At 47.6% G+C, this 22,272-nt stretch overlaps 2 protein-coding genes across 2 annotated transcripts; one reads left to right on the top strand and one right to left on the bottom strand.

The window, feature by feature from the left end:
• The first annotated feature begins 5,785 nt into the window (after nt 1-5,785).
• Nucleotides 5,786-7,675, top strand: AKAP5 (A-kinase anchoring protein 5). Its single transcript, XM_054400823.1, has 2 exons — nt 5,786-6,560; nt 7,071-7,675. Exons 1-2 carry the CDS (start codon nt 5,786-5,788, stop codon nt 7,673-7,675), a joined length of 1,380 nt encoding a protein of 459 aa, XP_054256798.1.
• Nucleotides 7,676-18,579: 10,904 nt separating this feature from the next.
• On the bottom strand, nt 18,580-21,118 carry ZBTB25 (zinc finger and BTB domain containing 25). Its single transcript, XM_054400607.1, has 2 exons — nt 20,946-21,118; nt 18,580-19,735 (listed from the first exon to the last, which is right to left on the bottom strand). The coding sequence occupies exons 1-2, from the start codon at nt 21,116-21,118 to the stop codon at nt 18,580-18,582; spliced, it is 1,329 nt and encodes a 442-aa protein (XP_054256582.1).
• Nucleotides 21,119-22,272: the final 1,154 nt, after the last annotated feature.

Here is a 22,272-nt window from a genome sequence, read left to right as displayed (position 1 = left end):
TGAAGTAGAATTTATTTCTGTGATTAACTGCACACAGCAGCAATCCTTATATTGACAAGTAGGAGTGATTATTGCAGTAATAAGTTGCCTGCAATGCACCACTGTGTGTGTTTAATCTTGTTTCCTTTCCTAGATGATGTGTCATCTATAGGAAATAAACTACCCAAATTATTCCATGAATTTGAGATACTTGCAGTTGACTGCAAGGATAGCTGAATTCAGACTGCAAGGCCCATCTGTTTGCATCAGAACTGAATCTAAAAACACTCTGGGTTTGGTAAGAAGTGGGAGAATCAGGATGTAGGTGTACACCAATGTACAGATGCATTTGTCGTACACAGATACTGTGTGTGTATATACAAACATATATGTAGAGAGAGAGCTGTATCTCTCAGGTTATTCAGGAGAGCTGAATAATTATAAAAACGACTTGGTTGTCACAAAAGCAGGTAGAACAGCCTAAATCGTCGTAAAAAACATTTGAGATGCATTCACAGCCTCCTAAAATTTTCTTTTTGATGGTGTTCAGATGAGGAATTTACTGGGAACCAGATTTGCCAGAGCCACATACAAGCCACTTGCAGGGGGTCAGAAGGGCTGTTCCCTGTTGCTACCCAGCCCCCTGCCTAACTGAAAGTGCCTCCTCACCTGCAGCACCTTGGCCAAGCCTTCCTTTGAAGCAGGTTGCCAGAGCTGATGCTGCCAAGTCTGCTGTTAGTTCCTGCATTTAATCTTCCTGCTGCACTGCCTGCCTGCAAGCACTCTGTGCTCCACCTTCATTTTATGCTTATGAAAGATGGGATAAGTGCAAATTTATGCTAAGATTAGCCTCCTCATAGTTTAGCATGAGATCATAGACATATGATTGAAAGAGACAGTTCAAGAGGTTGACAGTCCACTTCCTGCAGTGAGGCAAAGCCTTGGCTCGGGCATGAAACAGTTTAAGAGTTTGCTGTGCACAACAGGACTGGTGGGAACAAAAGCATAGAGGCCAAAAAATGGTCCCAAGCATCTCTAGAGGTTAGCAGGAATGCTTTTCTAACCTGCACTCAACCTGTTGGGATGTAAGCTCTCTGGTGTCCCTGCTCTAGGTCTTGCAGGACTGCTACAAAAATAGGTTGTTTTGGTTTGGTTTTAATTCTCCTTTGCAACTAAGTATGCAAGCTAGTTCTTGCCCTATCAAACAGGACACAAAGGACGCTTCATTTCTCCGAACTAAATATTGGAAGGTTCTCTTTTCTTCCTGTTGCCTAGAGCAGAAACTAATTATGTACAAATTTGTTCTCTGTGGGCTATTTGTGGACCCTTAGCTGGTGTTATGGCCATCCATTGCCCCAGCTGTGCTATAATTAGAGTCTGCATCACACCACATAAGAAATTATATTTAATATTTTTTTTTCTTTTACTAGTGATAAGGGCAAATAAAGGAGAAAGTGTTGCTGGGCTAGTTTCATGCATATCACCAGAATGTCATTGTGGGCCTGGGAAGAAAACATAAACCTACAACTGCACATGAATCTTCTTTCAAGCTTATCCATGTTCTAACCAGCTCCTCAGCTTGCCACAGACCCTGTTACTTTTTCCCCTGTACCACTGCCTTCGGTGCTACTGTCTTGCTCTGGAGTGGCAGGAGTAAGAGAATTCCATGTGAGATGTTTCCGAATGGGATTGATGAGAACCTCCCATCATCAGGCCACCCTTGAGGGAGTGCACCACATGTAAACCCACCCTTGTTACCCCTGCCTGCTTTCCTCCCCCTTGCCCCAAGTGCAACAAGGGAAAATGTCCTCAAGCCAAGGGGCCTTGCTGGGATTTAACACAGGTCATAATTAGAACCCACCATTCACTCAAAGGAGAGAAGCTGTTTCCATAAGAACCTGAGTGGTGAACACAAGCAAACATATCTCAGGGGGAGCTTTTAAAAGCGCAATTCTTCTTGTTGCTTGATCCTCATTTCTGCTCTGCTGGCTGGTCTTCAGCCCAGGAAACCCATGTTGTACCTTTCTTTTCCATGAAGAAGCTAAGGAGGAGGGAGGCCATATATATTTTTCTAAGGCTGGCCTACACTGGAAGCCACTTGCAGATTCAAAGTGGGCTGTTTTGCCTGGTTTCTTATGTGCAGACATGCTGTGAAGTTGTTAACGTCCTTGAAACGTTTGTGGGCGTCAGTCAGCTACCCGTGGAGATGAATGGGGACGTTCAGGCATCTCGAACTACAGTTTCATGTAGTTCAGCAACTGCACTTGGTAGTCCTTTTTCTGGAGGTCCTCCCTTCAATCATAACAGCTGGAGATGCATTTTTTTTATAAGTCAGGCCTCAGCTGCTTTAGAGAAAAAAGGCTCACATGAGAAAGGCACGTTCTCTGGTATTTTATAGAACATAATGGCTTGGGTTGGAAAAGACCTCCAAGATATCTAGTTCCAACTCCTCTGCCATGGGCAGGGGTGCTTTCCATTAGACAACGCTGCTTGGCGCCTCATCTGACCTGGCCTTGAACAGTTCCATAGAAGGGGCATCTGCAGCTTCCCTGTATCTCGCTGGATACAGGGGTAGCCTGTTCCTGTATCTTGCTGCCCTTATACTAAAGAATTGCTTACTAATATCTAGTTTAAATCTCTCCTCTTTTAGTTTAGAACCATCACCCCTTCTCTTATCAAAACAGGCCCTTCTAAAAAGCCTGTCCCCATCTTTCTTGTAAGCCTTCTGTAAGTACTGATAGACTCCCCAGAGTCTTCTCTTTTCCCGAATGAACAACCCCAACTCTTTCAGCCTGTCCTCGTAGGAGAGCAATGTCCTTATTTGCAGCAAAGATTAGTTTAAACTCAAAAACTGACTGTTCTTAGCACCACCTCTGAAGGTGTAGCTCCAGCAGCAACCCAAGCAGTGTGCTTCAACCTGCAGAGGTGCCAGGTGGGACAAAAACCAGACCCTTCTTTCCCACATCCAGATCCCAAAATGCCCAAGGCCCCTTCCTCCTAGATGCACTCTCTTTCAGTGCATCTTGCTGTTGTAGGGATCCAAGTTGAAAACTCACAGCACTGTCCCTAGGAAGGCCTTTGCTTTGAGTACAGTTTTTGTTTCTGCTGCTGCTGTGCACAGTTGGTGAGGGGAGGAAAAGTTACTTTGTGAGAGGGATGTTGCCCTATGAGGAGCTGCCCTGTGAAGAGGAATGTGGCCCTGCAAGAAGATGAGGTGCTCTCCTATAAGGTACCCAGAATTATGGAAAGGTAGGAATTGGAGGGGACCTCTGAAGATCATCTAATCTGGCTCCCTACCAGGTTCACCTGGAGAAGGTTGCACAGGATCGTGCACAGGCAGGTTTGGGATCTCTCCATACAAGGAGACTCCACAACCTCTCTGGGTAGCCTGTTCCAGGGCCCTGTCACCCCCACAGGAAAGATGTTTTTCCACATGTTCAGGTGGAACCTCCTGTGGTCCAGTTTGTGCACGTTGTCCTATTGCTGGGCACCACTGAAGAGTCTGACTCCATCCTTCTTAGATGTTGATCAGCACTGGTCAGCTCTCTTCTCCAGGCTAACCCGCCCCAGGTCTCAGCCTCCCTCGGCGCTGACCTCCAAACGCGGAGCGGCGATGCTGCTCCCCACTCAGGCTAGGCCAGGGTCCCGGAGCCCCCTCCCCAGCCTCGCGCCCTCAGCCGGCTGCCGGCAGGTTCCCGCAGAGCCGCCCATGTGCCGGGGGGCGGTCCGGGGGCTGCCTCGGCGGGGGGCGGGGGGCTGCCGGCAGCGCCCTCCCCACCGGCCCGGGGGGCGCGGCTGCGGCGGGAGGCGGTGGCGGCGGCAGCAGCTGCAGCGCAGCCGTGCGGAGCGGCGCGGAGCGGGCCGCAGGTGAGGGCGCGGCGGGCGCGGCGGGCGCGGCGGGGGCCGGCAGCGCCCCGAGGGCTTCGCGGGGGAGGCGGCATGCGTGGGGTGCCTGGGTTGGGCTCTGCAGCCACGGCGGCTGCCCGAGGAGTCCTCTCATCCCCTCGGAGGGGTTCTGCTTTTAGGGGTTGCCCCTTTGCCTGGGGTGGGAGATGGGGACGACCGGGAGAGCGGCGGTGCCGGGCAGGTCCTGCTGTCTTCGGCAGCAACCGCGAACGCCCCCAAAAACTTCCCGGGCTGCGGAGGCGGCGGCGGAGCCGGGCTGCGGGCTGCGCTCGGGGCATCGGCGGATGCGGGCTGTGCTCTCGCACATGCTTCTGTCAGCTGAGCTCATTTTCCCCTTAAAAAAATTAAATTAAAAAAGTAATAATTAAAAAACCCCAAGCAAATGCGCGCCGCGGGGGAGCGCGCCTGCCAGAGCCCCGGGGTCCATCACCGTGCTGCTTAACAGTAGAGTACAAAATCCCGCGTGAAAAGCTGCCCGGAGTCACCACTGAGCTCGTCCCAGAGAAGTTGGTCTGCCTGCGATAACACGTTTTTGCATCTTTATGCACCCAAATGTTTTGAGGCAGCCCTTTTTTTCCTTTCCTTTCCTTTTTTTTTTTTTTTTTTAATTTTAAAAGGTTTCATGTCTCTTATGCCATCATCTATCTGATGAACCCGTGTGGCATTAATTGAGGTTGCCATGGAAGGCACACACGTAGTATAAATAAGATCCCTTCTTGCCATGTGATTCTGCTTTTGTATTCCATAAGCCTCCTTTTTGTATTCTCTGTTTTTGCATATTGTCATATGGTGCACTAAAGATAAAAATATCTGCTGTCTCAGGGTGTAATTTCCCTAGCTGGAACTATGAGTGCATATGGAGCAGTGGGAAAAATATGTAGCTAACTGTAGGAGCAGGAAATCTATGTGCATGCATAACGTAGACCTCCCAGAATATGAGCAGCTGAAAAAAAAAAGCACCCTTTAGTGGAATATCACTGGACTGACAACTTGGTGGCCTTATTTTGCCTTTGGATATTGATGCTAATTAGTGGGGGGAAAAACTGCTGTGATACATCCAGAAGTAGAACTGATTTTCCAGCCCTGGTCTGTCTCCCAAAATAAATTATTAAAAAACTACAAACAAACAAACAAACCAACCAGAAAAAAAAATCCCAACAAAACAACAAACACTTTTATTCAAAAAAACTCTTTTATTTTATAAAAAGTAATTGCTCCACTTCCATGTCTTACCATTTGTTTGTTGCATTCCAGATAAAAGATGGAAGCATCAGCCATGCTTCGCAGCAAACCTCATATAACCTGTGAGGGGAACTGAAGCAGAAAGCAAAGCCAAGACAAAGCAGCGTCTGACCTTATCACTGGGGGGCAGGCAGGAAACAGCCACTGGCTGCAACTGGTTGTACTGGTGCTTCAGTCAAGCTCCCTGTGCAATGTGGAATTTCAGATAGCTCAGAAAGTGCAATTTCTTTCCAAGTCCGTGGGGTGAATAAAAATGGTTAACTCTTGGCTTGATTCATGATCCTTTGGGGGAAAAACAAAAAGTCATGTCAGAGTGGCGACTAAATAGTTATGCTGTTAGACTGAATGCAACCTGAATAGGGTTGTCCCAGAGCTGACAGAGACTCCGACCAGCAAAGCCAAGGAAAAGCCTGTTCCTCTTCACATCTACCCAGGATTCCTTGGAGAGGCGATAAAGTGAGTAATAAGACAAAGTGGGAGTTATAAAGCAGATGCGATAGCTTCAGCAGAACTTCACTGCTACATTCACTCGTTAGAAAACAACTAACAATTCTGAAAACAATTTGAGGAAAAAAAATGCACTTTGAGCATATCAGCAGTTCTTGTGTCTGATGTGTTAATCACGAGAATCAGTAACAACACAAAGGAGAGGAGCTATATGGTGAAGGCAACTAAGGAAATTCAAATGGAGAACCCAAGAGAGGCAGAGACACACAGCACAGGGGCAACATGCTCCCCGTCAGAGGAACAGGCAGAAAAACCCTCCATGCTCTGTTTTAAGAAGCGGAAGAAGTCCTGTAAAAAAGACTTAACTGTGAAGGATGCATGCAAAGGAGCTTCAGAGGAGAAGAGCCAGTGCATCAGTGCTGACCAAGGAGAGACAAAGGCTTCTAATCAGTCACAATCATCCAAAGGAGCCTGGGCAGCCATCAAAAACCTTGCAAGACCTCAGAGAAAGCAGAAATCATCCTCACGGAAGAAGGTGCCCTCCGATTCCCAGGTACAGCTGGAGGTAGATACTGAGGAGACCTGTGCACAAGGCTTCCTGAAGAAACGAGCAAGCTCTGGGTTGAAGATGCCCTGTGTACGTTTCTCCAGAGGAAAGAAAAAACCCAACCCCTCTGAAGCAGTGGAAGAGTCAGAGGGCAGTGGTCAAGCAAATGAAGTGGTGGGCATTGTGAATAAAGCCAGTGAAGAGCCAGAGGATTTGGCCCCAGCAGACAAGTCTGAAGCCTTCAGCCCAGTCCCTGCAGAGGAGGACCAGGATATAGTGAAGGAAAGTGTCAGCTCTGTTCAGAAGATTGAACCCTTGACAGAGCCCACACCGGAGTGCACTGCTGAGGCAGAGATAACCAGTTCAGAAACAATTAATGAAAAAGCCCAGGAAAAACTGCAGGAGGGGAGCCCACCCAAAACCACAGTCTTTGTGGAAGGTGGAGAAGTTGCTCCCAAAGCACTCATTTCCAAGGATCTACCTATGGAAGGTGGGAAAGTTGTTCCCAAAGTGTCCATTTCCAAGGATCAACCTGTGGAAGGTGGGGAAGTTGCTCCTGAAACAGCTGTTTCCAAGGATCAATCTGCAGAAGGTGGGGAAGTTGCTCCCAAAGTGCACGTTTCCAAGGATCAATGTGTGGAAGGGAGGGAAGTTGCTCGTGAAGCACCCATTTCCAAGGATCAACCTGCAGAAGGTGAGGAAGTTGCTCCCAAAGTGCCTATTTTCAAGGATCAGCCTGCAGAAGGTGGAGAAGTTGCTCCTCAAGTGCCCATTTCCAAGGATCAGCCTGCAGAAGGTAGAGAAGTTGCTCCTGAAGCACCCATTTCCAAGGATCAGCCTGCAGAAGGTAGAGAAGTTGCTCCTGAAGCACCCATTTCCAAGGATCAGCCTGCAGAAGGTAGAGAAGTTGCTCCTGAAGCACCCATTTCCAAGGATCAGCCTGCAGAAGGTGGGGAAGTTGCTCCTGAAGTGCCCATTTCCAAGGATCAACCCAACAGCATCCCTGGATCTACTGAGCTGCAGGAAATCCCTGACATCTGTAAAAAGCTGCCTGAAGGGGATGAATCAGAAAAGAGCATAAATCTTCCAGAGGAGTGCAAAGCCGAAGAGACTGTAATGGATTTCAATCAGTCAGTGTTTAAAGATGATGCAGCAAGCGTGCAGGGCTGCTCCAGCCATCAGGTGATGTTAGAGGCAAACGTGAGTGCTGGCGTCGGCATCATCATCACTGTCACTGAAGCTGAGGACTCTGACAACACCGACTCTGACCAGGGCTATGAGCCATCCCCAGTTTTGCACCGAAATAAGCAAAAAGGGAATAAAACGTCAAGTGGGAGCTTTGATTTTGGTAATAAAGAGGGCCCCGAGGCTGGTGGCGGTCCCCAGGCACAGGAGAAAGGTGCAGGTGACCAGGGGCACAAAACTGGGGAGCAGTATGAGCTGCTCCTCATAGAGACTGCTGCTTCCCTCGTGAAAGCAGCCATTCAGTCATCTATAGAGCAGCTGGTCAATGAAATGGCCCTGGAACAGAATAAACACAACAGTTTTCTGTGATATCAGCAATGCCCCCAAAATAAAGAGTACAGGGAGCAATTTAAAATTCCATTTGGCCTGGGACTGGTGTGGAGAGCTCGAAGGGCTCCCAGGGCTGTGGTGTAGTGAATTTTGCATGCCTGTTCAGTTGTGTGTCTATGTGAAATGGATCCTAGGATGGGGGGCAGACCATGCTACATACAGCTTGTCTCCTGTGGCTGGGGCTTCAGACAGCACCATCAACCACAGCTGTGGAAAAAGGAAGGTGCTGCATCAACTGTATTTTCATTTATTGGGATCTTTATGTCAAGGCTACAATTCTGCCATCATCCATGCCAGGTTTCTTCACTGTTCATGCTGTAGATCTCTGTACCCTGTGTTTAGCGAAAGGTCCTGAGAGGCAATGAGTGCCCAATCTGCTGCTGGGCTGGATTGAGGGCACTTTGGACACAGATGGAGGTTTGCTCTGGGGTTCAGCAGTGTCAAGGGAAAGCAAAGTGACTGCAATGTTAACATGAAGACGTCAATGTTGAACAGGCTTATGCTGGTGTTTAGGTTTGGAAGCAGGTGCTTGCTGCTTACAGACACCAGAAACTGTGGTCATTCCTGTTGGTGCATCACATGAAGATGGATGGTTGCAGTGAGAGGTGGTTTTTGTTCAGCCTCTTCCCCTGTCACAAGCAGCCTGTGCATTCCCAGACACGTCAAAGCACAGCATTAGCTGTTTGCCTCACTGACCCCGGGCTGCACCAATGCCAAGAAAACGACAGTGCTTTGTTTGCCGGGGGGGGGGAGGACATTCTTGCATCATTAAGCTCCACGAGCAAAATTCTCAGTGGCATCGGCAGCGCAGGCTGGGCAGGAGCATGCCTGCTGTGGGGTGCCCTCTCCTTCCTTCACCTTCTTTCATCCCAGTCATGATGTTGTGGTGAAGCTGTTCTCAGATGTAGCATATTTTTGATATATGGCATGTGATATAAATATCAGTGAGCTGCATGTGTGTTAGCAGTCAACTCTTGCCTCAGTGATGACATAGCCTGGGCAGCTGCAATGGGGTGCTGGCACTGGAATTGCTTTGATTTGGTCTGAGCACTGCTGGTGTCCCTGGGTGCTAGGGGCAGCCTGTCCCACACAGCTCCCCACTCGCTGCAACACCAGCCTGGCTTCAGCAAGCCTGAGCATCCCTTAGGAAATGTGCATTACGCCCATCTCTCTGCTGCCAGGCCCTGCTGGCTCCAGCATGCCACGTAGCTCACTCTGAAACATGCAGGGAAATGCTGGAGTGATCTTAACCAAAGTCCTCAGGGAAAAACAATCTGGATATGAGGGCCTGGGCACAGGCCAATAGCCATCAAAGCCTACAAGATGCCCTGCTCCAAGGGAGTTTGCGCCAGCATGGCATGTGTGTGTGATCACTGCCTCTAACTGCTGGCTCTCCACGAGAAAGGGGGCTTTTAATAGTTTGGGATTGCATCTGCATGGCTGGGATTTGTGTACAGCTGCAGGCAAGCCAGCCTGTGCTGAGAAAATTCCCCTGTGTGTTTCTCAGCCGCTACAGAAATAGCAGCCACGCTTGGCAGTTGCTCGCTGACCATGGGCAGTGTGCAGAGTTCCCAGCCTTGGGTTTGGATTCCTGTGACAATGCAAGGGCTGCAAAATTTCCTGATGTGCTACCACATTTTTAAACTTTGATAAAGCATCTCTGTTGTTATGAGAGGACTGTGAGCAGTGAGTGCCACAACTTGCTTCTCTGCAAGTAAAACTTAAGGGAAATCAGAGGATGTTCAAAGTGTCTTCTTTTTTCTCTGTGGATTTATTTAATAAGCTATCAGATATTAATCATTCAATGTGTACAGCTGTAATGGCTTTGCACTTCATGCTGGTCCTTTCAGGTATTTTGCTGAAAGGGACTTTGTAGGGACTTTTGTGTGTGCTTCTGGAGCTGCTGCAGCACTGATGCTGGAGGTTGCTTATAGGATTACACTGGGCACTGCGGCAGGTTGGTGCTGAGCAAAGGGCTGCAGCATCTCTGTGTCATGTTGGCTTCAGAGAAGGATGTCCAGGCTCTAGTGAAGAAATACCAAATGACCCCGTGGGGCCAGGCTGTCATTTTCTGTCAGTCTGCAAAGCAGTTTTGGGAGGGTTTCCTGTATTTCAGTATTGCCTTTTCGGCAAAACACATCTTCAAAAGCGGAGGAGAATGGCAGAAGTGCTTTGGTCCAGCCCAGCCCCTGCGACTGTTGCTCTGCATCTAGGGTTGTGTTTGCACCTTTTCTGTAGCTGGTTTTTCCCTCTGTTATAGCTGTACAGATACCTGGTGATTACTTCATTAAAGTTGAATTGTACCTGTTGTTTTCTTGTCTTGTGTTTGAGTGGGCAGCTATGGAGAGATTCTATACATGAAAGGATAAACTCACAGTGGTGGTCTATTATATCCAGCTTTTCCAGGCAGGCATACAGTGAGCAGAGTGAAATCTTTAATTTGGTAACAGACCTGAATTCTCTGCAGCCTTGTTCCGCCTGTGCTCCTTTTATAAGGTTTCTTTTCAATGGCTGGCCAGTCATTTCCTTCACAGAGCTGTCTGCCCAGGGACTGCTACAAGGTATTTTTGATACGTCACAAATCTCCAGTGGTTAGGAAAAGCCATTCTGCTGCCCAATAGTTCAGTTCTCTATCAGATGCCCCATACCACCAGAAGAAAATGTTTGAGGCTTTGCAGACATACAAGGATCAAACCCTACTGTGCCTGGAGTGGCACGGGTCTAACCAATCCCACATGTTTGGGTCATGCTTTCTGCTCCTAGAGCTCGAGGTTGCTGTGTCCAAGCACACAGTTTGGTGCTGACAGGGTCCATGGTGGGGTCAGCACCTCAGGAAGGGGAGGAGCAAATTTGTTGTTTCAGTACTTTATCTGTTATGGCTCAAATGGGCTCTATACCCTTTTTTTTTTTTTCTGCCTAATACCTTTCATGTAACTTCTTGAGGCACTTTGTAATTACATACAGAAAATATTGAGGAAAAAAGTTATAATTTTTTAATGGTATTAATGTTATTTATTCTTTCAGGTTTACAGAACAAAATATAGACTCATAAGAGCTGCTAATGACTCAGTTAAGACTCTTTACTCCTTCATTGCGAGTAGAGAGTTGAACATTAGTAAAACATTTTTTCTTTCAGAGAAGAAATGATAAATTTACTATTGCAAAGGAACGTGGGGCATGAAACCTGTGAGGATGTGACTGCTTGATTGTGCCAGAGCACCAAGGGGTGGCTTGGCTTCAGGACCATGTTCTTCACCAACAGCTGAAATAAACTGGAATAATACATAAACTGGGTTTCTTACAGCCCCGTGCAGTTTGCTTTTAGGCCACCTGACTTCTCATCCAGGAGTTCATTGCTTGCCGCCTCCTGAATTATGGAAGTGGTTGCTTTGCAGCAGCATCTTAACTAATTATTTGGTTCTTCTGCTCACCTCATGGCTTGTACTGTTGCTTTTCTCCTGGATGTTTCCAGTGCTCCTCTCAGCAGGGACAAATCAGCTTTATATTCATAGATTCATAGAATCAAGCCCCCTATCCTTGCTTTGCCATGTCATTTTGAATATTTTCATTTCCCGCAGCTTTTTTATATTAGCAGGCAAGAAAAAAAACTTTAAATACCATAACTGATGCCAAGGAAGGCTTCCAGGCAGATGAAAAGCTTTTCCGTTGTGTCAACATTGAGCCCAGCAGAAAACAAGTGTATCCACTGACAAGTTCTTTGCAGAAATTGCTGGTAAGCAATGATGGCACCAAAAAAAAATAAAAATTTGCCTTTTCTTTCCACCCTAGGACACAAGAAGTGCATCATAAATGTACAAGCTGCTTAGAGTCAGCTCTCCAGCTGTTAAAGGTCACTGCAGCTTCATATGCTTCAAAAGACCAAATCTACAGCAGCCAGGAATCTATCACTGGGATTGAAGATGCTGTCCCTGCATAAATGATGGACATTTTCACAGGTATGCTCATGTATAAACATTAAAACACCAAGAGTTTTTTCCACAAATGTGTATGAGAAATGAAGTAAACTCATGAAATACATGGGAATCCTGTTCTGTGCAAAGGAGGGAGAGAAGGAGGGAGGGAGACATGGAAGGCAGACTGCTGATGGACCCATGCATTAGGTGTAGTAGTGCCCTATTATTGCCTGTCTTACAGATACAGTGTTTCAAAGTGAGTAATGGTCCAAGAGAGGAGATCAATTTGCAGTTTTATTTCCCAGTGAAATGATTCTTGTTAGCTCTTGTTGGGTGGTATTAAAACAATGAAATAGCCTCATTTGCAACCAGATAAAATCTTTACACATTGTGTTGTGCTTTTTTAAACAATCAGAGGATGTTATTTTTTTAATACCATTATTAAGAAAAAATATAGGTTAACATTTTTAGAAAGTACAACTTTCACATATCTTTCTTTTTTGCAGAGAGTTGTGAAGAGCACAGTTCTTCTGTGCTAAATAATGGGATTTTTCTGCAGTGGAGTGGAAGTCCATTTAACTGGAAGGGGGATTTCAGCTAAAACACCCAAATGCAACATTTGAAAATAGATTTTGTTACATAAAAACTGAGAAGCATGCTGCACACAAAGGGAGAGAAACATTAGGAAAACACATTTTGCAATTCAGATCACTAAGATGAAAGTATCATCTGCAGCTAGAGCTGACTGGCAGTCACCCCATTAGTCCTTAAATTAGACCTAGCAGAGATCATCCTTTAAAATCTCTCTCATCTGGAAGGGGAGATATCCCACCCCTGTCACCCTCAGGTGGGTGCCTCAGCAGGGTCCCTTCTGCAGATTCTGGTGGCCTTTCAGGTGGTGCCTCTCCAGCACCATGTCCTTTCCACAGATACACTGAGCATCACTATGTTGTTGTCCCAGATAGTAAATTTTAATCTTGAGAGGGATGTCATCTCTGCAATCTAACGATAGTCATTTGTGTCACGTTTGCTTTCAGTTTGCCATTTTAATGAAGACGCGAGGCTGAAGGGTGCTCATGCATCAAGGCTCAGTGCCGTGACAGCTCCCTGTGATGTGAGACTGGTGAGATGGCAGCTGGGTGGGAAGTGCAAGTACTCCTGACTCCTACAGTGCTTCTGAGCATCCCCACTGGGGAGGAGGAGCGATGCATGCCCTTGCTCCTGCCAGCAGTCTCAGCTGCTTGCTTTCTGCCTGCCAAAAGCTCCCCCAGACTGCCGCTGCGTGAAGGCGTTGGGCGGCAGCGTTGCAGCGCGGGTGGACGGTGCACAGCGCTTTGTTGCAGCCCAGACAGCCTGCTACTGGATTTGCATTTAGTTTGCCAGCCCCAGTAAGGCAGGGAAGGGCAAAGTGCTGGAAGCTTCTTGTCCCAGATCTCCCTGAAGTTTGTAGAGCAGCTGCGAGCCTGCGGGCACGACGCAGCGGGCTGGGGGGCTGGCTGGCTCGCCAGCGTGGGGCCGGCAGGCAACAGGCACAACAGGAATGCACACCTGCACCCTGCTCATTAAAGGGATGAGTAAGAGGCTCGCGACCGCACCGCCAGGATAAACAGAGGTTAGAAGGGGATGCTTGGGCCCTAATGACAGGGTTTGGCGCCTGCTCTGCTGGGTCTGGCATTGCTGTGGGGTGGCAGAGGTAACCACTGCCAGCGCGGGTCCCTCCCAGGATGGCTGTGGGGAAAAGGGGGTGACAATCAGCATCAGCCTCCACCCCCGGCATGGCAATGCTTTTGGCTGGTATTTGGTGGGCATGCATGCCCAGGACTGGTAGAGGCCCCATGGAGGCCTGGCTTGATGGTTGACACCATACTTCTACCTACCATGAAGATTTTTCTCCTGCATCAGCTTTGATGGCTCCAAGACCTGGTTTCCTATAGCTGGCTTTACATCCTGCAACCAGTGGGTCACAAATCCAGGATCAGGAGGGACAGGGGGCTTCACACAGTGGTATTTTCTTGCACCATTTCTCCCAGTAACAGGAGAGTTAACATGGACTAAAATTGGCCCATGTGCTGCTGGAAACCTTTAGCAATATTGCTCTGTGCATCTCAGGAGGGTAAAGCCAAGTGTGGCTGCTGTGGTGCCCAGAGTCCTGCACAGCTGCCCAGGGGCATCTCAGCTCAGGTCAAAACCAGTCTAATTCAGCAGACAGGGTTTTGAGCTGCGCTGTGCCTTTGTTCTGAGGGTGCAGCACCTGATTTAGAACAGTTAGTGGAAACATTTCCTCTCTTAGGCTGTTTTTGAAGTTGTGCCATTCTTTTTCCTTAATGAAACATGCAAATCTTATAAATGCTGTGATTGTATCTTGGAGAATTCAATCCTGACACAGCTCCAGTTTTACATATGCAACTGGTGTGTGATTTTGGGCAGATGCATCCTCATCAACTTCTTCCTTTTGATTTTTTTATTCCTCAAAATATGTTTTCCTACTGCAGGACTGCAGGGAAGCCCATTCAGTTGCAGTCCTTTTTGGCATACCATTGGCAAGAGAGGGTAAGAAAAGGCTGGGATTTATTAAACAATAAAGCTTTGATGACCAAGAAGAAAACTCCTGCTTTGCCCACTGAGAGCTCACGGTCCCATTCAACGATGCTGAATTGCATCTGCTGAGATCACTTTTCACTAAACTTCTGCCTCCAAAACAGTATAAAACTATTCAGTATCAGCATTGCACATATTCTAGAAAGCTCATGACAGTGGTATTTCATGGTTTTATTTTTAACTGCAATGCTCACTGCTTCAGGTTTACATACTGATAGCTTTTTTTTTTTTCCTTTTTAACTGTCTTAGTATGAACAAATGCCCCAAGCCTGTCTGGTGGAGGGGACACTGCACCCACAAATAGGTTGTCAGCCCTTCCATACCCCCTGCATTCCACTGCCATCCATTTTTGCAGTGATTTGACAGACAACACGCAAGGGAAGAGCCTGTCCAAATGCTGGTGTAGCCAGATGGCTGAAAGCACATGTTATAACCAGTCTGTCCAGAGGATAAAATGAGCTCAAGGGCTTTTTATTCTGAGTGCAGATGGGGCAAGCACAGCCCAGCCATCAGCATGGCCTCCTGGCATCGGTCTCCCTCGGCCACCCAAAAGTTCAAGGTGGAAGAGGTAAAATTCAAACATTTTCAGGTGAAAATTGAGAGGGGATACATTACCTTTTAAGGACAACTTGTGCAAGGAACAGGCATCAAAGTCTTGCTTCTCTGGCACTAATAATGCAGAAGTTCAACCCAATGCTTTCATTGCACAAGTGCTGCCAAACAGTACCCCCCAGGCAGCCCTGCAGGAGGTGAAAAACAAGGCTCTCAGTAAAATAACTGGACCTGATGTTGCAAGTGGGGAGAAATACCCCGTATTCCACACCTTTGATGGAACCCTATGCAGCCCAAAAAGCATGGCTCATACTGGACCTGGCCTGTTCAGCATCAGAGCACTAAAAATATTTCAAAATACCTGTCTCAAAATTGTTGAGCATGCTATGGTTGTTGAGCCAGCTAACCTGCATGCGGAATATTCAGGCCGACATCCAGATACATGTGAAAACAATGCCAGCTGAGGCAGCTCCTACTGGCATTTCAGAGGTTAACTTGATCTGGCTGAGGAGTCTGCTCATACTATGGGGCTTTGGCAGGGATCTGAGCCCAAATCTTCCCATGTTTTCATAAAACATGAGCTGCAGAGCCCACAGACAAGGCACTTCAATGCTTGTGGTTCACCCGCTCTCCACCTTTGATGCTGGTATCCCTCACAGCACAGGACATAACTCAGGGGATCCGTTGGAGCTTTTAGACTTCCAGCCTTCAGCTGTCACCATCCCAGGTCTTTCCTTGTTTATGCCCATGTGCATCTATCAACCAGTTGCAGATATCTGAAAGGAATCACCAGCATCATTATTCTGCACACTGTGACAAATTCTTTTATGATTTCATGAAAAAAACCCACCACAAGAAATGAGTATTTGCCAAGCCCAGCTGCACAAGTCAGGCAGATTTTCAAGCATGCATAAAGGTTAAGCATTCAGTAATTCAAGTGTCGTCTACATACAGCAATAAAAATTCTTATGATGTATCCAGGAGCAGCTGCTTCTTGCTCAGCACATGTAACTGTTTTCTAAAATGGTTTTCTATTCATAAGACTTAAAGAGAATGATGTTTTCAAGTTAATGTAACTTGGAGCTGACTACTTCTGTCTCGCAGGCTTTTTTTACTGTTTTAATTATAACAGTGCTCAATGCTTGCAGTAGAAAACTGCTGAACATGCATTTCTGGTATTGCATATGATGCAAAAACTGCCCTTCACAGATGTTTGATGTCACAGATTTCAGTACCACAACGCTTAACCAAAGGACACACCTATAAGGGCATGACAATAAAAAAAAAAAATCACTTACAGCTGTTAAGTTTTTGAAGACACACCAAACACATTCATGAACACGCAGTGCTGATTCCAGTGTGATTTCAGCTTTGCTGATGTGTAACAGTCACTCCTACAACAGATATGTACATATAGCTCATAGATGTTTGGATCTTCTTCCAGAGTTCAGAGTTTTTATTAAGGCTCCCTTTCAATGGTCAAGAAGTGAACAAAACAATCCTGCTTACAAGCTTGAAGATGAGCAGCATGTCCCAGAGAAGCCTTTGGGCACTGATACTTGCTGTACCCCCTGTTGTCCCCAGTACTGAGCCCTGTCATTAACTTTGCAGACTTCAAAGGCCATTTGACTTTCAGTATCAGTTAGTTCAGGCAAGTTGGGCACCTAGTTGAAGCTCCAAGGTGCTCATCTACTGACTGAACTGTCTGAAAGCTCACGGTTAGCCCTTCTTCACAGCCATACACAATGCAGCAGACACTCCTCTCTCATCTTAAATTAAATGCAGGAACCCAAGAGAAGCCAGCCCAGTCAGTAAAGTATTGCACACAAACAGGGAATGACTATAAAATGCCATTTATTTATTTATTTTAACCATCATATAGAAATAGAGGTCAGTGGAAGCCTGGGGATCCTTGGCCCAGTTCTAAGCAGTCTACTGGATGTGATTTAGCTCATGCTATTAGCCTGGGAGACACTCACAAAGCTCTCTTCTAGGAAATGCTCCATACGAATCGCTCAGTGTTTAGATGCAGCATTTGCAGGCCCGGATGTCGGCACGGCTTTGTTTGTTTGCTTGTTTTACAGAAAGGCTTTTCAAGCCAAGTTAAGATGCATTCACAGGAGAGCAGCTTTAATGGGCACACACAGCAAGAGGAGCTCTCAGTCTAGCAGGCAAGTACACACCAAACCGCAATGTGCATTTTGTAACATCATCTGGGCAGGCTCAGAGGCTGTTTGTTTTTTCCCCTTTGTCTTAAAACACAATTTGGCAGCCCTCAGTGGCCAATGCATCCCCTGGAGTGTGTAGCTCCCTGCCCAGAAGAAGCAGCAGCCATCCTTACAAAAACCTCAGATGGTCTTTTAATTCAGCGGCGATTTAATTGCAGCTCTTGCTACAGGACAGTTTCAAAGAGGACAGCTCAAGGGTCCCGACTACAAAGAACTTTGGAGTGGGCATTTTGACAATGAATTGTTCTCACCATTGTTCAGGCTCCCTGCTGCAGTGACTCAACTCTACCAGGACTGGCAGGGAAGCTCCAGCTTCTCTAAAAACTGGGTAATGAGATTACAGGAGTAGCTCATAAGGTTTTTGCTCTTCGCTGCAAAAGAAACTTCTGTGCTGCAAGAACTGCATGCCTCTGGGGCCTTCTAATCAACAGCAGCTCAAAGGGTGGGTTGAAACCCATCTGGTAGAAAGCTTGTCTATCTCAGAAAACTACAGAGGGACAAACTATGAATCAAAGAGGAGCTCATACAATTTCAAACCCTTCCTGGATAAGTTGTTACTCCTCAGATACCAAGTAATGATACATGAAAAGCAAAAACCTTTGGTTTACCATTTTATGGTGGCTCCACTAGCAGAGAAGAAATAACACATATTTGCTCTCAGCAAATATACACTGTAATATTTAATAGTGTGTTTGCTCCAAGCTGTTTTTAAACTCAGAAATAATTTTCACTGAGGAAAGGCACATGCGGTATTTAATCCTGTAAAGACTTAGGTTAGGATGTGCCTCTTCTCTAGGAGAAGAGGACACTTTGTTGCAGCTTTCATTCCTCCTTGCAGAGAAGACAGTCCAATAATGTGATATGGTCTTAGAGTGGCATAAAAACTTATCTCTGCTCATGCAGCAGCAGTTGACAAAGAGGGAGTAGGAATAAGGAAAAATGTGTAAAAACCACTTGAGTCCAGAAGTAAATTTAAAAGATTGTACTGACAAGGACTCCAGGGCTTGTCAAAGTGAAGGCTGCCACCCCTACATCAACGCTGCCAATTCCCTTGAGATCAGCCTTAGAGCTCCTGCATCTATTTATATGGAGATTTAGAAACTGCACTTACACAACACAAACTTCAGGATCAATCTCCTTGAGATATTTATTTTAATTAAACCCAAAAACTGTTTGGGAAACAATACATATTTCCCTCTACATCTCCCTCCATCTAGTTTCAGAAGAGCAATTCTAAGGGATACAAAGTTCTAGGCACCACACAGTGTATTAGACAATGTTTAAACTTCACACCCAGCAATGCAGTCTGAACCTAGTAAAACAGAGCAGGAACAGGTTCACATTTACCAAAAAATGTCACTGAGTTACATGGAGGCTTCCAAGAAGGACTTAGGTGGACATTAGCCTGAGTTTATAAGTTAGAGAAGTGAAAAAAGCAAGTATACAAATTGAAGTACACAGTTCTTCACAGTTATCTCAGAAGTAATGGGAATGATGGATGAAAAAAAAAAAAAAGTCAGCTGCAGAGGTCACTAGGTGTAAAATGCCAAAACATCCAGTTTCAGCATCTGAAGGCTACACAGGGGGAGCACTACTCTACCAGGATTGTATCAACACTTTCTTGGATGAGATCTGACTCCAGTATACATTCATCTAAGTGGTCTTGGGGTAAACTGGAGCTCTTCCCCATGCTCTCACTGTCACAGTAAGGATGAAACCTGGGGGTTGCAGGGCTCTCCAGCCGCTGGCAGCGGCTGTATCTGTGCTGTTTCCCTCTGTGTGTGTACATGTGTTCCAGCAGCTGGCTCTTACGGAAAAATGTGCGGCCACAGACAGTGCAACTGATTTTTCTCTTTCTTGAGAAAGAAAAGTTACAGTTCAACTCCATCGGTTCATGTTCCTTGGAGATGAGAGAGAGCTGGCCAATCTGCAGAGGCTCCAGGTCACTGCAGCTCAGATGCTCCAGCTGATGCTCATCGTCCTTGAGGAGGAAGGCCCCAATCCGGTGGCCATCCCCTGCCTCTCTGTCCTCAGCCAGAGGCTGCACATCCCCCAGAGGCTGCACCTCCCCCAGGTCACTGCTCTCCAGGATGGAGGCTGGCACACCAAATGGCAGTGAGCCAGAAACATGGGTGTGCAAGTGCTGCCGCAGCCCACCCCAGGAGTTGAATCGCTCCCCGCAGTAGTGACACAAGTGCACTTTGAGGCCAGCCTTGGCAAAGATGGGGCTTGTTACCTCTGGAGAAAGAGGAGTGCAGCTCTGGGACACTACAGGCTCTGAATCACACCTCTCCTGCTTTATGGAGACAGATAGCTTTGGATGCTCTTCTGCTGGCTTGGTGAGAGCAGCAGGATGAGTGGAGGGGCAAGCAACCTGCTGGTCCAGGGAACTGTCATCCAGGCCAATGGCAAGAGAGAGCTGCAGCTGTGGATGATCACCCTGGGCAGTGGACCTGCTGCCCACCTTGGGCAGACTCTCCTTCACTCCCAGGCGTTCCTTTGCTGGTTTGTGTGCAGTTGAGATCTGGATGCCATACAAGTTTGAAGACTGGACTGGCTCTGGGGAGAACATTTGGTTCATCTCGACTGCGATATGGGAGAGGTGGTCTGCATGCAGAAAGCGGATGCCCTCCTCCAGTCGGCTCTGGCTGACAGTCTGCTTTGGCCCCTTTCCAGTGTACATGACATGCAGCAAATAACTAAATATGTCAGGCTGGATGTCTGTAGGCTGAATCTTTATGCAATCACTGAAACAAGACAGATGATTAAGTACATACATGGCTCCAAACTACAGTCATGATCTATAACCTGCCTATCCATTTACACTGCCATTGCTGCTAGAGCCTGTGCATTGCTGCCTGCCTCCTAATTTACCAGCAGCACTTCCTGCCACGCTGTGCAGAAGTGCACATGCCCTGTTTGCACAGCAAAGTGCTTGAGCCTGTACTTATTCCTCCGATTATACAGACCATGTGCACAACTGCAGCCAGGGACAGTGAGAGTGGCTAGGCCTTGGTCACCCCACCACTTGCACACACAGACAGTTGCTGTCACATGGCACCACAGCAATGCCATGCAAGCTGCACATCACTGGTGTGTGCCATTATGGTGGCTAATAACACAAGGCAAGTAATATTTGTGTTTAGAAAATAAATTCAGCTGCTTCTACTGTGTAATCTTTATGAGATTTGCACTTAATTGCCAGTAAATAACATCTTTCAGAAAGGAAGTTAACTCATCTTCTCACTTCCAGCCGAAGGGCTACATGGCCAATGGCTAACGATGATATTGAAAAGGTGCTGGGGGCTATGACCATCAAAAAGGGAGGGGAATGGAGAAGAGTTTAATTGATTACAAGCAGCATGCTCCAGGTCAGAGATGAGATTAGACCTCAGCACCACCATTGTTACACCTGCAGAACCACTCTGAACCCAACCAGGTGAAGCAGCTTGAAATAAATTGATGATCTCAGCCTTGTCCCTTATCTGCAAGAGTCTGAAGCACATAATTGCGATAAGGCTTCTTGATTGCTTCAAGCCAGGAGATCCTGCCAGAAGGCACAGTCCCACCCAGCAAACTTGTCTATGAGTTAATGCAAATTAATGGATGTACTGCATATGTGCAGGAGGTACCTGGTTATCCTTAAATTGCAAATCTTCTGAGCTTCACTGCAAGAGGCTTGTGGTACTTACATGTTTATTTCCTCTGGTCACATAAATGTCTCATCACCAAAATGTGAGCCCTGATGTTGATGTATTCTAACTAAGAGGGTGGTTTTCAAGGACAGCTTATTCCTCACTGGGAATGTTTAGTCAAGACGTGTTCTGTGTTAGGAAAATAATCTCGGGCCATCTAACACCCCATTTATGCTCTTCAAGACTTCAATACTTTCAGACAGTAAAAAGCAGGAAGTTATCAGAGTGCTTAAAAGATAGGAGGAGATCTGTGTGTCCTTACCTCGTCTGATGAATAAATATCATCTTAAAATAGTTTGAGAAAGCAGCGAGCACCGCTCTGTGGGCTTTGAAGTAAACATCTCCTATGGCAACCGTGCAGTCACACAGAAACCCAAATTCCCGCTGCATGTTCAGCTGCTGGAGGAGGAGGACGCTGTGGCCGGTACTGTCCATGGCGTGCCTGAGAGCAAAAGAACAAGATGGTCATCTCGAAAACAAACCATAGAACTCCCGAAGGCTCAAATGGGGGCACAGGGAAAGGGACTTCGCAGAGCTTTCTCCTGCCGGTCCCTGCACCCCGATTTAGTAATTCCTCCTACCGACACCACCACCGGTGCCCAAAAACATGCCCAATGAGCCCAAATGTCCCCGAGACTTCTCCACGTGGCCGCTACGAACAGAGCTGTTCCTCCTACGAACGATCTGTGCTCCGTGATGTACGGGCAACAACTTTAAACCTGCCCGGCGTTATCTCTCTACCCCCGGATCGCGCTTCCCATCGCATCACAACGCGCGCTTGCCATCGCTCTGTGCGCTTCCCGCCCCCGGATCCGCCGCGGCGGGGGCGCGGGCAGAAGCGAAGCTGGAGGCAGCACGGAGCTGGGCAGCTGCTGCGCACAGAGCCAGCCCTGTACCACCCAACAAAGCCCCCATTGTGCCGGGCTCAGCCGCCCTTACCCCGCTTCGCCAGCGGCCCCTTCGCAAATAAATGCTGATATTTGCTATTGTTTCCACTGAAAATTATTGCGCGGCGCTGGGGGAAGCAGAAGGGGGAGGCGGTGAGCGCAGCCTCGCCGGGAGCGCACCCAGCGCCCTGCCCTCCCCTTTCCAGGCCGGCCCCCCTTGGTTCCCCCGCGGCCGCGCAGCCGATTACCCGTGCGGAAGCGTAGCGATGAGCCCAGCTCGGCACCGCCCGCCCCCGCTGCCAGCCCGGCGGATGGGGTGGGCGCTCCCCCGCCCCCCGTGCTTCCTGCCGCCGCCGGGGCGGGCCTGGCCCCGCCGCTCCTGGAAAAAAAATGAGCGTGGAGGCTTGCGAGGTTCCTTCGCGGCTGCAGTGAGGCTCAGTGCTCCCTGTGCCCGCAGCCCCCAGGGAGGAGACCGAGTTCACCCCCTCCCGGGATTTTTTTTTGCGGAGAGGTGTTTTTTTTCTCTGGGCTGCTGGACAGCCTCATCCAGGGCTGGGGGACTTTGCTTCTTAAACCACCCTGTGGCAGCGTGTCATTTGCTCAGCTCCTCAAATTTGGTACAAGTGGGGTTTGGTTGTTGTTTTGGCGTTTTTTAACAGAAAACCCCAAACGTCTAACAGGCACCTCTTCACTCTGCCTGCT

The sequence above is a fragment of the Indicator indicator genome, chromosome 4, assembly GCF_027791375.1.
Source record: "Indicator indicator isolate 239-I01 chromosome 4, UM_Iind_1.1, whole genome shotgun sequence".
Lineage (NCBI taxonomy): Eukaryota > Metazoa > Chordata > Aves > Piciformes > Indicatoridae > Indicator > Indicator indicator.
This window is presented reverse-complemented; position numbering and strand designations above follow the sequence as displayed.

What these genes read in the sequence shown, in the direction of transcription:
- AKAP5 (XM_054400823.1), top strand. Translation starts at nt 5,786, where the DNA reads ATGGTGAAGGCAACTAAGGAAATTCAAATGGAGAACCCAAGAGAGGCA. An exon ending in AACCACAGTCTTTGTGGAAG is followed by an intron (nt 6,561 to 7,070) that starts GTGGAGAAGTTG and finishes AGCCTGCAGAAG; the next exon opens with GTGGGGAAGTTGCTCCTGAA.
- ZBTB25 (XM_054400607.1), bottom strand. Translation starts at nt 21,118, where the DNA reads ATGGACAGTACCGGCCACAGCGTCCTCCTCCTCCAGCAGCTGAACATG. An exon ending in ATATTTATTCATCAGACGAG is followed by an intron (nt 19,736 to 20,945) that starts GTAAGGACACAC and finishes GTCTTGTTTCAG; the next exon opens with TGATTGCATAAAGATTCAGC.